Source organism: Oryzias latipes, chromosome 9 (assembly GCF_053564925.1).
Source record: "Oryzias latipes strain Hd-rR chromosome 9, Olatipes_Hd-rR_3.1".
NCBI classification, from domain to species: Eukaryota; Metazoa; Chordata; class Actinopteri; order Beloniformes; family Adrianichthyidae; genus Oryzias; species Oryzias latipes.
The window spans coordinates 34454709-34467723 of record NC_136245.1 but is presented as its reverse complement, the minus strand read 5'-3'; the positions used below and the strand labels follow the sequence as shown (position 1 = coordinate 34467723).

Genomic DNA, 13015 nt, shown 5'->3' with positions numbered 1-13015 from the left:
TCGTTGGAAAATCTTAAGTGTTCAAATGTGCGTCACGGGTTCAAACCCGAAATACAGCTTGATAAACTGCAGCCGGAGGACGTGAAGCATGTAATAACATTAAATGAACAAACTTCTAAAAATTATGAAAACCTTCAGAATCACTTTAACAATTGATGGTGTTTAAACCATCAGATAGAGAAGATGAGGAGAACAGGACCAGAAATCCTTCATGCATCTGCCTCTGATTCCCAAGTTTGCCCATATTTCTAGCTGCAAAACAAAGGCGACCAGCGAGACGTAAAATATTAATAACCTGTCAAAAAAGATGGGAGAAATGAACCAACAACATAACATAATAAGGACTTGGATAATGTCATAGAAAACCTATAGAGCCAATGCATATCTTATTCTTTTTTTTGCTTTGTAAATCTATTTTAACTGTTCCTGCTGCCTTTTCTGGTATGTTTCAACTATGTGTTTGAAAGGTAATAAAACTAAAGCAAAGTAAGAAAATAAAAAAGACATTTGTGGCTTATTTACCGGTTCAGAATTCGTATGACTTTCCGGTCAAAGCGAATACCTTCTGATAAGTTGCAGAAAGTTCCGGTAAATCCTCCAACGATGAGGCCAGACAGCCATCCGCTGAGCATCATCTACCGGAGAAGCGAGTCGCTCGGAAAGTTTGTTTATCCCCGCTGGGCTCAGGCTCCTCCCCTTTTGTGTCGTCATTAGCTGGAATCAGCCACACGCCTGAGAGACCGGAAGTCACCGGCAGGAAGTCTCTTGGCCGCCATATTTGTAGTCCACCTAATACATTATTATTTATTATTTACCATCATTTACATAAACGTAGTCTAAACACAAATACATACAAATCAAACTATTATAATGTGCTCATATGGTGACAAAAAATGAAATACTGGACCGTTACTGTCTATTATCCCAACAGCATCCTATTGGTTATGTGACAATGATTACATGACATGATAGGTTTGATCGGTAAAAGCTTTAATTAAGCAGACCGAGTCTGTCTGAGTTAATGTTTCTATAGCAACAATTCTCACCAATTAGGAGTGAGCTTGTTAAGCCACACCCCTACCACTTGAAAGCAGGCTAAACCAACTCTGTCAATTGTTTTAAACGTTGGTTGTGGGGGGCCACCAGGCTGCGCCTACTTATATTGAGGCCTCTGATTGGTCAGTTTATAACTTTAACTTGAACTACAGAGAAAACATCCTGAAAAAACAGAATTATCAGGACGATGGTATCAGATCCAGAACGGTTCTCCTGAACGACTGAGGAACAGCTGTAGTTTCTCTATAGAAGATGAGACGTCTGTGGGATTTTGGCGTTTTGGAACCACTTCCTGTTTGGAGCGCCGGGGGGAGGAGTCACTCAGTCCAGTTCTCACATACAGTCAATGGTTGGCCCCCACTTCCAACCTTCAAAGTGTTTGACAGATTTGGTATAGCCCACTTTCAAGAGGTAGGGGTGTGGGCTTCCAATAAGCTCACCCCTGATTGGCCAAAGTGGTTGCCATAGAAACGTCAACTCCAACTAACTCATAGCTAATTCAAGAGGTCTGGCCCCAACATGGCAACGTCTGTATCTGAAAGCAATTTCAACTGAATTGACTTCATTTGGTTGAAGGCAGAAGAAACCATTGGAGGACGTCACTCAGTCCAGTTCTTAGATACAGTCAATGGAACAGACTGTGACTTTTTAATGAGTTATTCTTTTCCCTTTTTTTTAGTTTAACATATCAATGTAAAGAAACCTAAATGTTACGTATATATTCAGACATGTTTTTTTTAACATCCTCCTACAGATTTCAGCTGAAATATGATCGACTGGAGAAGGACAAGAACTACATCATTGAGCATCTGAAGCGCTCCCTGCTGGAGGAGAAGGAGCAGGTGAAGGCGCTGTCGGAGCGGGTGGAGCTTCAGCAGGAGGCTGCAGGTCGCGACAGACGCTCAGCAGCAGCAGCTGCTGCTGCTGAGAAACTCTGCTGAGAAACTCCTCCTGTGCGTCAGAGGAAGCTGATGGGACTGAAAGGAGAAGCAAACCGTCTACTGAATCTGCCATGAGAACAGCTGGGCTTCTGTTAAGAGCCATCACCTCCTGAGGAACCCTGAGGGCCTCACAACAGTCTCCTGTTAGAGGAGGTTCTGGTCCAAATCTGTCAGAAGAGGCAGGGCAGAGTATCCAGACTAAAGTACCACAGCAGAGATCAGGTGTGATCTTTGAGCCCTCTACTACTTTCTAAAAATCAACTCCATCCATCCATCCATCCATCCCCAGACCCCACGAACCCCCGTCGGGGTCACAGGGTTGCTGGAGCCTATCCCAGCTACTGTGTTGGGTGAAGGCAGGGTCCGGCCTGAGCAGATGTCCAGACTGTTGCAGGGACACACACTCACATGCACACCTGGAGACAATGGAGAGCCATCAGTGAACCTCTGAAGAACGTTTTGGGACTGTGGGAGGAAACTCACGCATGCACAAACCCAGCTGGGATTCAAACCAGGTCCTTCCAGCTGTGAGGCTGGGGTTGCAACCACTATACCACCATGCACAACTAAAAGTCTACTATTTTGATGTTTTACTGCTTCACAATAAAATAATTGTAATTTCGTTCACTCTCGGTTTGATCCAGCAGTTGGACGTAAACGGCGGCCCAGAACCCGGGTTCTGTCCAGAACCCAGGTTCTGTCCAGAACCCAGGGTCAGCCCAGAACCCAGGGTCGGTCCAGGTGAGACGCTGAAGGTCAGAGCCCGGTTTGCAGATTTGGTTCCTGGTCTGGGTTTCAAACCTCTTCAGGTTTTAGGGCCTCACTCCCTTAGAGATGTTCCACTACTCGCCTTGCTCGAGGGCTCCTGGCAGTGTTTATTGAACCTCCATCCTCCAGGTGCAGTTTGGCCTCCATGTCAAGTGAAGCAGAAAGGTTCTGGTCTCTTTCTGCCTGACCTTGAGGAAACGTTTCTGGGACGTCCTCTTCTGGGAAAATCTCAGTTTTTCTCTGATAATTCGTGTGAAAAATGTCCACGAAATTGTTACAAATATTTTATTGTCTTATCAAGACGAAGAGCAACATTTGCTATCAGAGAAAACGCTCCTGCCTTTAATGAGCCCGAACTCGTGTTGGAACTGCGAGCTGCGGCTGCGCGTCAGCTCAGCGTGGACGTCCAGCTGCATCCAAAAGAAGGTGAGAACACCTGCAGGAGATATTTGGGAATTCTGCTCGTCTCGGTTCTGTTCAGCTGGGTCTCCTTCAGGCGGCTGATCAGCTAGCGGAGAAGTGTCAGCAGCGGGGGGCGGAGCCGAAAGACCACAAGCAGCGAATCAAAGAGCTTCAGTCTGAGCGCAAACGGGTCTTAACGGACCTGCAGGTTCAGAGGTCAGAGTCTGTCTGCTCCTGCCGAAACAACCGGACCGGTACCAAAAAGTTTTTACACCCCCCTCCGGGTTATATCCCTGTCAGGGTTGCTGGAGCCTATCCCAATGGCTGTTGGCATAGAGAGAAAACATACAAATAAACGATTGAAACCGCTTTGTGTTCACAGCGTCATGAACAGGTGGATCCACCCCCGACCGTCCCGGAGGCGGCGCCGGAACGCCGGGCGCAGAGCTGATCAATAGGTCATTCATTTCAGACAGGAGCGGGTCTGCCTGTCAGACCAGAACCAGAAACTCCGAGCCCAGATGGGCCACCTGGAGGCGGAGCTGAGGGAGGAAAGGAGGCGGCGGCAGAGGAGGAGCGGCGTGGAGCAGGCAGCCACCGGTCTCAAACCCACTCTGAAGGTTGAAGGCTGACTCAGCAGAAAACTGCTGCTGGTTCTGTCCCTGCAGGATCTGGACTCTGAACGGGACTCAGAGGTCCAACAGAAGCTGCTCTCACAGACCCACGTTCCTCTTTTACAGGATGGGAACCAAACCTCCAGATTCCAGATGTCCGGTCTCAGGGTGAAGAACCAGACTAAACTGCAGGTTCTGATCCAGTTTCTTCTCACCAAGTTCCTGCAGAAGAGCAGTAATGCAGCCAGCGTGCGGCGCTCGCTCCGTCGTGCGGCGCTCGCTCCGTCGTGCGGCGCTCGCTCCGTCGTGCGGCGCTCGCTCCGTCGTGCGGCGCTCGCTCCGTCGTGCGGCGCTCGCTCCGTCGTGCGGCGCTCGCTCCGTCGTGCGGCGCTCGCTCCGTCGTGCGGAGGAGCAGCGAAGGTTCAGAGGAGGTGAACTCCTGAGGAGAACGTATCCAGAACCCTCAGAAAAGGCTGAGGAGATCCTCTACCAAGAGGAGAAGAGAGTCTGAGCGTCTCGCATTAAAGTGAATGGCGTTTCCATAGCAACCTCAAACAGACCTTGGGAGGGACTCCAGTGGGAGTTTGGCTGTTCGGGTACACCTGCAGGGCGTTCTGATGATGTTCAGACAGGATTTGGACTCGCGGCACCGTGAGCTTCAGCAGGAACCGGGTTCCTGTAACTGCCATCAGTTCAGAGCTTCTGTGTTCACTGAACATCTGGTTTTTCTGCTCAGAATTTCAGCTTGAAGCTGACTTCAGCTGATATTCTGAGGTGAATGACCTGATTTTTAGTTTCTAACCGAAGCTGAACAAAGACGGGACGCGTTTGCACTGTTCTAAATGTTGACCTTCAAAGATCTTACGCTGCTCTAAAGTTTTCCTTTGCTCCTTACTGACGGATCGGAACCACCACCAGCGCACGGGTTTACACTTTAATAGAAGTTTATTGTCACAATACAAAGTGAAGGCACTTCAGACGAACAGCAGAACCTTCTAGAACCTCAGAGGACAGACGCCGTATATTACAGAGCAGCAGACCGAGAGCAGCATCTGTACAAAGAAAGGATCTCTGCATTAAAACTAGACTCTGATAAATATTCAAAATACTGAGATTCTCTTTAAATACGAACGGAGGACTTCTGTGGAGACGGTCTGAGGGCCGATCCAACACTGGGTCAGAAAACTCCTGATTGGTCAACAGAGAACAGCAGAAAACAGTACAAAAGGAGGATCTGAAGGACACTTTGGGCTCCTCATGGAGGCAAACATTTGTAGAAATCTCATTGGTGGTTTGAGGCCAAAGCAGCACCTCAAGGTGGAATGGGGGGGGCTAATCAAAGACGCTTCTGCGGGTGGGGCTGGGCGACGCCTTCCTGCTGAGCCGAGGCGTTCCCTGCAAAACACACACATGAGGATGAAGATCTGGTTATTTAGAATCCTTTTCCTATTCTGTGTCTTCCTGCTGCCTCCTCTAGGGGGCGCCACATCCTCCTCCCCCATCCATGAACCTCCTCTGTGGTCTCTCCTCAGAATCCTGACCGCATCCTCATCCCTGTTCCTCCATCTGCTTCCCTGCTCTGATCTCCAACACATCCACCATGATCTGATCCTCTGATGGACTCCTTCCTGATCCCAACCAGAACCTCATCATCTCCATCATCTTAATCATCTTCATCATCTCAGGATCTTCATCATCTCCATCATCTTCATCATCTCAGGATCTTCATCATCTCATCATCTCCATCATCTCAGCATCTTCATCATCTCAGCATCTTCATCATCTCAGCATCTTCATCATCTCATCATCATCATCTTCATCTTCATCATCTCCATCATCATCATCTTCATCATCTCATCATCTTCATCATCATCATCATCTCATCATCTCCATCATCATCATCATCTTCATCATCATCTTCATCATCTCAGGATCTTCATCATCTCCATCATCTTCATCATCTCAGGATCTTCATCATCTCATCATCTCCATCATCTCAGCATCTTCATCATCATCATCATCTCAGCATCTTCATCATCTCATCATCTCCATCATCATCATCTCATCATCTTCATCATCATCATCTCATCATCTCATCATCTTCATCATCTCATCATCTTCATCTTCATCATCTTAGCATCTTCATCATCTCAGCATCTTCATCATCTCATCATCTTAATCATCTTCATCTCAGCATCTTCATCATCATCATCATCTCATCATCTTCATCTCATCTTCATCATCTTCATCATCATCTTCATCATCTCTGCCTCTTCATCATCATCATCATCTCATCTTCATCATCTCAGCATCTTCATCATCTTCATCATCTCAGCATCTTCATCATCTTCATCATCTCCATCATCTTCATCATCTCAGCATCTTCATCATCTCAGCATCTTCATCATCATCTCAGCATCTTCATCATCTCATCATCTCCATCATCTCATCATCTTCATCATCTCAGCATCTTCATCATCATCATCATCTCAGCATCTTCATCATCTCATCATCTCCATCATCATCATCTCATCATCTTCATCATCATCATCTCATCATCTCATCATCTTCATCATCTCATCATCTTCATCTTCATCATCTTAGCATCTTCATCATCTCAGCATCTTCATCATCTCATCATCTTAATCATCTTCATCTCAGCATCTTCATCATCATCATCATCTCATCATCTTCATCTCATCTTCATCATCTTCATCATCATCTTCATCATCTCTGCCTCTTCATCATCATCATCATCTCATCTTCATCATCTCAGCATCTTCATCATCTTCATCATCTCCATCATGTCCATCATCTTCATCATCTCCATCATCTTCATCATCTCAGCATCTTCATCATCTCAGCATCTTCATCATCATCTCAGCATCTTCATCATCTCATCATCTCCATCATCTCATCATCTTCATCATCTCAGCATCTTCATCATCTTCATCATCTTCATCTCTGCCTCTTCATCATCATCATCATCATCTCTGCCTCTGAACCACCATCTCTGATTCGTCTACAGTGAATCTTACCGGGGACTGAGCTTTGGAGAAGTTGACGTGTGCATAAAGCAGCACGGCGATGTCCTTATGCCCCGCCTCCAGAGCGATGGACAGAGCGCTGCTGCCGTCCTGAAACCACAGAACCGGAGATCAACATCTGCTGGACTCGGAGGATCAAACCTTCGGCGGGGGAGCCACGCCCCCTTAGACTCACGCCGTCGCTGAGCGTGGCGTCGCAGCCGGGCTGAGCCAGCAGCAGCTTCACGATCTCCACGTGTCCGTGCTCGCTGGCGCACATCAGCGCCGTGGAACCCTCGTCGTCCTGGACGTTGACGTCGGCGCCGTGGGCCAGCAGCGCACGGACCATGTCCATCCTGCCGTGACTGACCGCCAGCATGAGCCCCGTCTGACCCGCCTGCGCAGAGAGGAGGGGCGTTCAAACAGGAAGTGACTCAGAGGATTCAAACCCGCGAGTGTTGAGGTGAAAGTGGAGGTTTGGTCAGGAACTAAAGGAACCGGAGGAGCAAAGCTTCTCCTTCCAGGAGGTTTTGGTGACATTAACAGCTTTGATGTGACGTCCAGCTGCAGCATGAAAGGTTAGAAACCCGCCTGTCTGATCTGGGAAAGTCCAGTCCAATCAGCAGTTTTTAGGAATAATCTAAAAAAATATTTCAATTTTTGACGAGACTAATTGATCCTGAATGAGGCCCAGTACCAGAACCCGGCAAACTGGTACCAGTACAGATGCATTCAGTACCACCAGTACCGTATAAAACAACGATCACTGAGCTTCATTCATCCTCGTTTGTTTCCTGTTCAGTTTTGCTTCAGTTATTGATTGTGGGCGACTCATAAGAATGGGTGGGGCCTTGATGGTGGGCGGAGCTTTAGTGACAACACTGAAGCGAAAGTTCTGCAGAACTTCACAGCAGAAGGTTCTGATGGATCCGAGCACCGCATAGATGAAAAAAGGCTCTCCTTCACGCTGCTTCAGCACACTTTCATGTTTACAGGAAAAAGTGAAGCGTTTCACCGATGCGGGCGCCGTTCAGGCGCCAAAACCATTTCCAAAGGACCGGTTCAGCACCGGCACCGGCTGAAATCCAAACGGTACCCGTCCCAAACCTCACCTACAGTGGTTCACATGGATTACCTGACCACCAGGTGGTGCTAAAATGTCAACGTGCTTTGTGTTCTGCTGAGCTTCGGCGTCTCACCTGGCTGGCTCGGGCGTTCACGTCTCCCTTTCCGAAAAGCTCCTCCACCACGCTCATGTCTTTGGGCGTCTCCACGGCTGCCAGCGCGGCGAGCATGATGGGCGTGTAGCCCGCCTTGTTCTGCTGGTTGACGTTACACACGTCTGAAAGACAAACACACACATGTATGCATGCATGTGTGTTTGCACAGCAGCCAGGCTGACACACACGCAGCTGCAGATATTCCGCAGAACCGGACGTTTCTGTGGACACCAGGAGAATTTCATGTTTTTCACATTAAAAGACTTTTCTACTGAAATATTTGAGACTTTGAATTCCATTTAATCTTTGAATTTAAAAATGTAATATTTAGCACCAAAAAGTTGAACTGCATCCAGTATTAATCAGTTATGATGGCAAAATGGCGCCCCCGTGTGGATAATTCAGGTTAAAACCGTCTTAAGGCGCGTACACACCGGGACGAATATTCGCCAGCCGTTATTCACCAGCGTTTTTCGCCATGTTTTTTGTGTTCACACCCAGGCGATTTTTGCTGACGATGAGCCGAGTGAACATGCAATTTCATTCCCTGACATTAGATGGCGCTTAATGTAAACAGAATACTCCTGTACACAAGGTGGCGCTGCGCAACTTTACGCTTCTTAAAGTCGCTTTTCACTCAGAAGAAGAGAGCAAGTATTTACGCGCTTGTCAGAATCAAACAAAGAAAACATGAATATTTCAAGCACCAGTAGCTCCAGTTCCAGAGATGAAGAAATTATTGTTCTGTTGATGATGAAAGACGCCGGAAAAGACGCCGATTTTGGGTACATCCCATAGTTACGAGAAGAGAAGAACATGGGGAGTTTTATCGACTGGTACAAGAGCTGAAAATGGATCATGAGCGTTTTCGGGATATTTTAGAATGTCCGTCAGTGAGTGCTTCTTCTTCGTCTTATTTCTTCGCGGCAGTGTTGACGCTACTTGGCGTCTATCTTCTTCGCTGGTATGTGTGCTCAGCAAGGCAGTTTTGTGTTTGAGCGCCCCCAAGTTGTGTTTTACTGTAACTTCAGAAGCTCCAGACACGTGTGCAAAAGCGCCATTCTCATTGGTCGAATGACTTTTGACGCGGTGCGGCAAACCAAAAAAACGAACCCGAGGCAACTAGAAGGAGCAGCACTTCCAGAAGAAAATACAGGGTTGATGCTGTACTGCTGAATGAAGATGAAACTTAAAGGAGAATAATTGGAAAAAATTATCAAAGTTGACCATAAATAAAATGAAAACAGCACAATAACAAAAAAGATGTTTGTAGATATGTTCATTTTAGTATTTTTCTATTGAACTCTTTGTATTCGTGATCCTTTTGATTTCATGTTTTACTTCGAAGCCCATCGAGACGACTGTTGTTGTGATTTTGGGCTATACAAATAAAATTGAATTGAATTGAATTTGTGTAAAATGCCAGCGAGCTTCTGCAACAAGGATTCCCCATGGATTTAAATGGAGGCAGAAATCCTGGAATATCTGGAAAAGTTCAAGGATTTGAAGAACCAAAAGTCAAAGTTGGAAAAAGCTGAAAGAGCTGAACATTTGAATAGTTGAATGGTTGAAATAGGTGAAAAACTGTAGGAGGAGTTCAGCGGCAAAAAATGGTGGAAGATTCTAGAATAAAGAAAGAGAAACAGGAAAACGATGGGATGAATGATTTATAGCATCAACCATAAAAACAAAGACAACAAAAAGATTCACCAAAGCAGGAAAGGAGACAAAACCATCGCGTCAGAGAGAAAAAGACTGAAACGTTTTGTTTTCTGGATTCAGACACGTCTGCTCTGTGATGCATTCAGGCGTCCAGCGTTCTGTTGGACACTACAACGCTCAGCAGAAACTAACCAGAAACATCCGCTCCTCACCTGCGTCCAGCAGCGTCTTCACCACCTGGAAGTTGGAGTGAGACACGCTGTAGTGCAGCGCCGTGTTGCCGTTGCCGTCCGCCATGTTGACGATGTACCGCAGCACGGCCGGCGAGACGGCCTCAAACCGCCTCAGGTAGTCGTCCACCATGGCGGCCAGCGCCGCCTTCTGGCTGGAGACGCGGAACCACTCGTGCTGCAGCGTGTTGATGCAGGCTCTCTGATGGGGGAGGGGAGGGGAGGGGTCAGGCGTGAAACCAGGAGACCAAAAACCTTCAGGGGGGGGGGCGCTCCTCACCAGGTCTTTACCGCTCACGGCGTTGGGGTCGTCCAGGTGGGCCTTGAGCACGCCGCACGCCACCGCCATCTTCTCACTGAGCTCATAGCTGAAACACAAACGGGAACGCCGCAGTTAAAAGAAAGAACGTCCCGCCAGCAGGAACGCCACGGAGACGGAAAAAGAGGCTGGAAGATTCATAAATGAATGATTTGAGGGGAAAGCCTCCGTCTCTGGATGTTTATTCAGAAAAACATGTCAATCATCGTGAACAGCAAGATACTCAGGTCAATGTTCGGTCAGAGATCGCAGATTCACGATCTTTATCGATATAGGAGAGCATAGAAGACAAAAAACACTTCAGGAACTTCAATCATCGCTCTGAACTTCAGAATGATAATAAAGCAAAAACTAAACAAACGGAACGCACTGCTGACACAGGAAGGTAATAAACCTTCAAAGTAAAGTATCAGTGAAGGTCGTCGTTTTCAAAGTAAAAGTGTTTGTTGTGGATGAAAAAAAATAAAGGTCAGTTTACTGAAAAAATATATATATTCAACAACTGAAATAGAAAAGTACTGATATAAAATCTGGTAATTCACTAGCTGTGTTTCCATCACACACACATGCGCAAAACTTGATCCAAATTCTAGAAATTTTGAGAAAAAAAAACACAATTTCACTGTTTCTATTAAATCCTAATGATGCAAATAACCACAAACCAACAAAGTCATTCAGAAACAACCAACACTTTGATTGACAGCAGGTCCAGTCAAGTTTCTGCCCCGCCTCTCACGTCATCATCATCTATCAAAGGAGACGTCGGCGTCTTCTTCAAGCCGTGGAGCGGCGAGCTACTTCCACGTGGGTGGGGCTACGGATGAAACCATTCTGGGAAATGGTGGTTGGTGATTTTCCAGACGAGCTGTGGATCCAACAATTCCACACGACACGCTCAACTTCTGATGAGCCGTGTGACGCTGTGGGACCTCTGGTGGCGCCGCCGTGCAGCGCCCAAGGCCGCCAGTTCCTACCAAGATGCTCATCGCCGTCCGGTTGTTGGTCATGTGACTCATTTTAACAGAAATAATGTTTCGCTGCAGTTTTGGGAAATCTGTCTTTTGGGAAACCACCTCCTCCAAGCGCCAACACCTTTTTTGGGATAAATGCACATTTTTTCCCTAAAATCGTCGTGTTTCCATTAACAGAATTCATCACAAATCCAATTTGCACAATTTCATAGTCTATGGAAACGCAGCTACTGACGTGATGTCATGTGACTGCAGACAAATCATACCAGAACACGCCTGTCTCAGCTCTGAAGATGACCCACCTCTCCCTTTTCTTCTCACAGCTTTCCTCTTCCTCCTCCTTATCCTCATCCTCTCCTCCCTCGGTGTGGAATTCCTCCCCCTTTCCTCCAGCTTTCTCCTCCTCCTCCTCCTCTTCGTCGTCAGAACCGGAGGAGCTGCTGTCCTCCGAGCTGGACTCGTCACTCGACGTAGTTTCATACCTGAACCAGAAGAGGGCAGCAGATTCAGGAAACTCAGGAGAGGCTGCAGCAGGTCAAAACACCCAGCATGTTCTGGACCTCACCCTCCGTTCACGCCCACAAACTGCAGGTTCTTCTTGGTTCCGTTGGACTCGGGTCGGCCGTCTTTCTTCTTCATAATAGATTTGAGCGTGCTCTGATCAGACGGCTGTCCTGCAAACACAGAGAGCATCATGAAGCAGACAAACGGACCTCAGCCGTGACAGAGAGGTCCACTCAGAACCGGCGCTGGGCGGGGCTCAGTTCTGCAGTCTGACTGGAAAACGGGTTTCATTTTTATACAAATTTTGGTAGGTTTTAAATGTGTGAAATTTTTTACATTTTCTTCCCGTCATCTTCAATAAATTGAGGTTTAATGTTGTCCCCCAAGACAGGGGGGGCGGGGTCAACAAACGGGCCACTCAGTCCAGTTCCATAAAAATGAGCAGAACAGTGGAATCAAACCCGCAGCAACTTTGCTTTCTGTACCGTGCAGCGCCGTGGACATCTGCAGGTCCATGCACCTCTTCTGCTCAGCAGCACTAATCTGCTGCTGTGGTGAAGCGTCCGCCGCCGTTTGGACCGCCGATGGATCCGTCTGAAGGGCGGACAGGAGCAGAGCGCCCTCTAGAGGAGGAAAGGCAGAGGACAGACGGTTGAACCTCATTTTGGGTCGTTTGCTTTGATGTTTGAGTCTAAAAACGCCTGAAAAACAGATTCTGATCTTTTGATTTCATCAAGTTAATGCTAACCTGCTTTAGGAAACCCCCAGCCCCCCCTCCCCCAGCCCTAAAGGACATTTTCACGATTCGTCTTACTGCACCTCTGAGGGGAAATTTGACCCCTGACACGAACTCAAAAACCCACCAAAAGGTACAAACACCCATCAGCCGGGGCAAAGGCCTGTTGGTTCTAACAGCGTTAGCGTGATGACCTCACAAAGTGGCGTTAACCTGTTGCTAGCACATGTTTTACTGAAATGATGTCAGGATCTGGACCTCCCAGAACCGTCAGGAACTCTTAACGTCACGTTTAGAAGCAGGAGGCCCGTTGTTCTGCTCAGTCGTCTCCGTCTCTCTGCGGTTTTCTGCTGGAAGCTTCGCTCTCAGACTCTGGCTTAGAGGAACGCCAGCAGATTTAGGAGGAGCCGTTTTTTACTCTCACGCCGTCCCGAGCGTTCCCTCCAACCCCCTCATGCCAGACGTCCCACTGTGTCCACAACAGGACAGTGTTGTGACAGACAACAGGCGCGGTTTCAAACCAGCACTGATCCCACAAAGGAGAGGAGGGCTGGACGCTCCACATT

General features: G+C 47.5%; 2 protein-coding genes across 17 annotated transcripts in view; both read right to left on the bottom strand.

Annotated features, from left to right (window-relative positions):
* The window catches only part of dmrt1 (doublesex and mab-3 related transcription factor 1), a 38215-nt gene extending 37499 nt beyond the window's left edge, over window positions 1-716 (bottom strand). For 3 of the 9 annotated variants that reach the window (XM_078952105.1, XM_078952097.1, XM_078952101.1), the window contains exon 1: window positions 523-674. The gene's annotated coding sequence lies outside the window, so the exon portion shown is untranslated. Of the gene's footprint in view, window positions 1-522 lie in introns of all 9 variants that reach the window. The other 6 variants (XM_078952098.1, XM_078952102.1, XM_078952103.1 and 3 more) reach the window with 4 other exon arrangements.
* A 3991-nt stretch (window positions 717-4707) lies between these two features.
* Window positions 4708-13015, bottom strand: part of kank1a (KN motif and ankyrin repeat domains 1a) — a 40330-nt gene continuing 32022 nt past the window's right edge. For 6 of the 8 annotated variants that reach the window (XM_078953376.1, XM_011473092.4, XM_011473095.4 and 3 more), the window contains 9 exons: window positions 12199-12336; window positions 11775-11883; window positions 11512-11691; window positions 10200-10287; window positions 9902-10121; window positions 8007-8149; window positions 7004-7204; window positions 6820-6918; window positions 4708-5176 (listed from right to left, as the gene is read on the bottom strand). In XM_078953376.1, coding sequence (XP_078809502.1) covers window positions 5114-5176; window positions 6820-6918; window positions 7004-7204; window positions 8007-8149; window positions 9902-10121; window positions 10200-10287; window positions 11512-11691; window positions 11775-11883; window positions 12199-12336 — 1241 coding nt within the window. In that variant the 3' untranslated portion in view covers window positions 4708-5113. The remainder of the gene's footprint in view (window positions 5177-6819; window positions 6919-7003; window positions 7205-8006; window positions 8150-9901; window positions 10122-10199; window positions 10288-11511; window positions 11692-11774; window positions 11884-12198; window positions 12337-13015) is intronic. The other 2 variants (XR_908407.4, XR_013658227.1) reach the window with 1 other exon arrangement.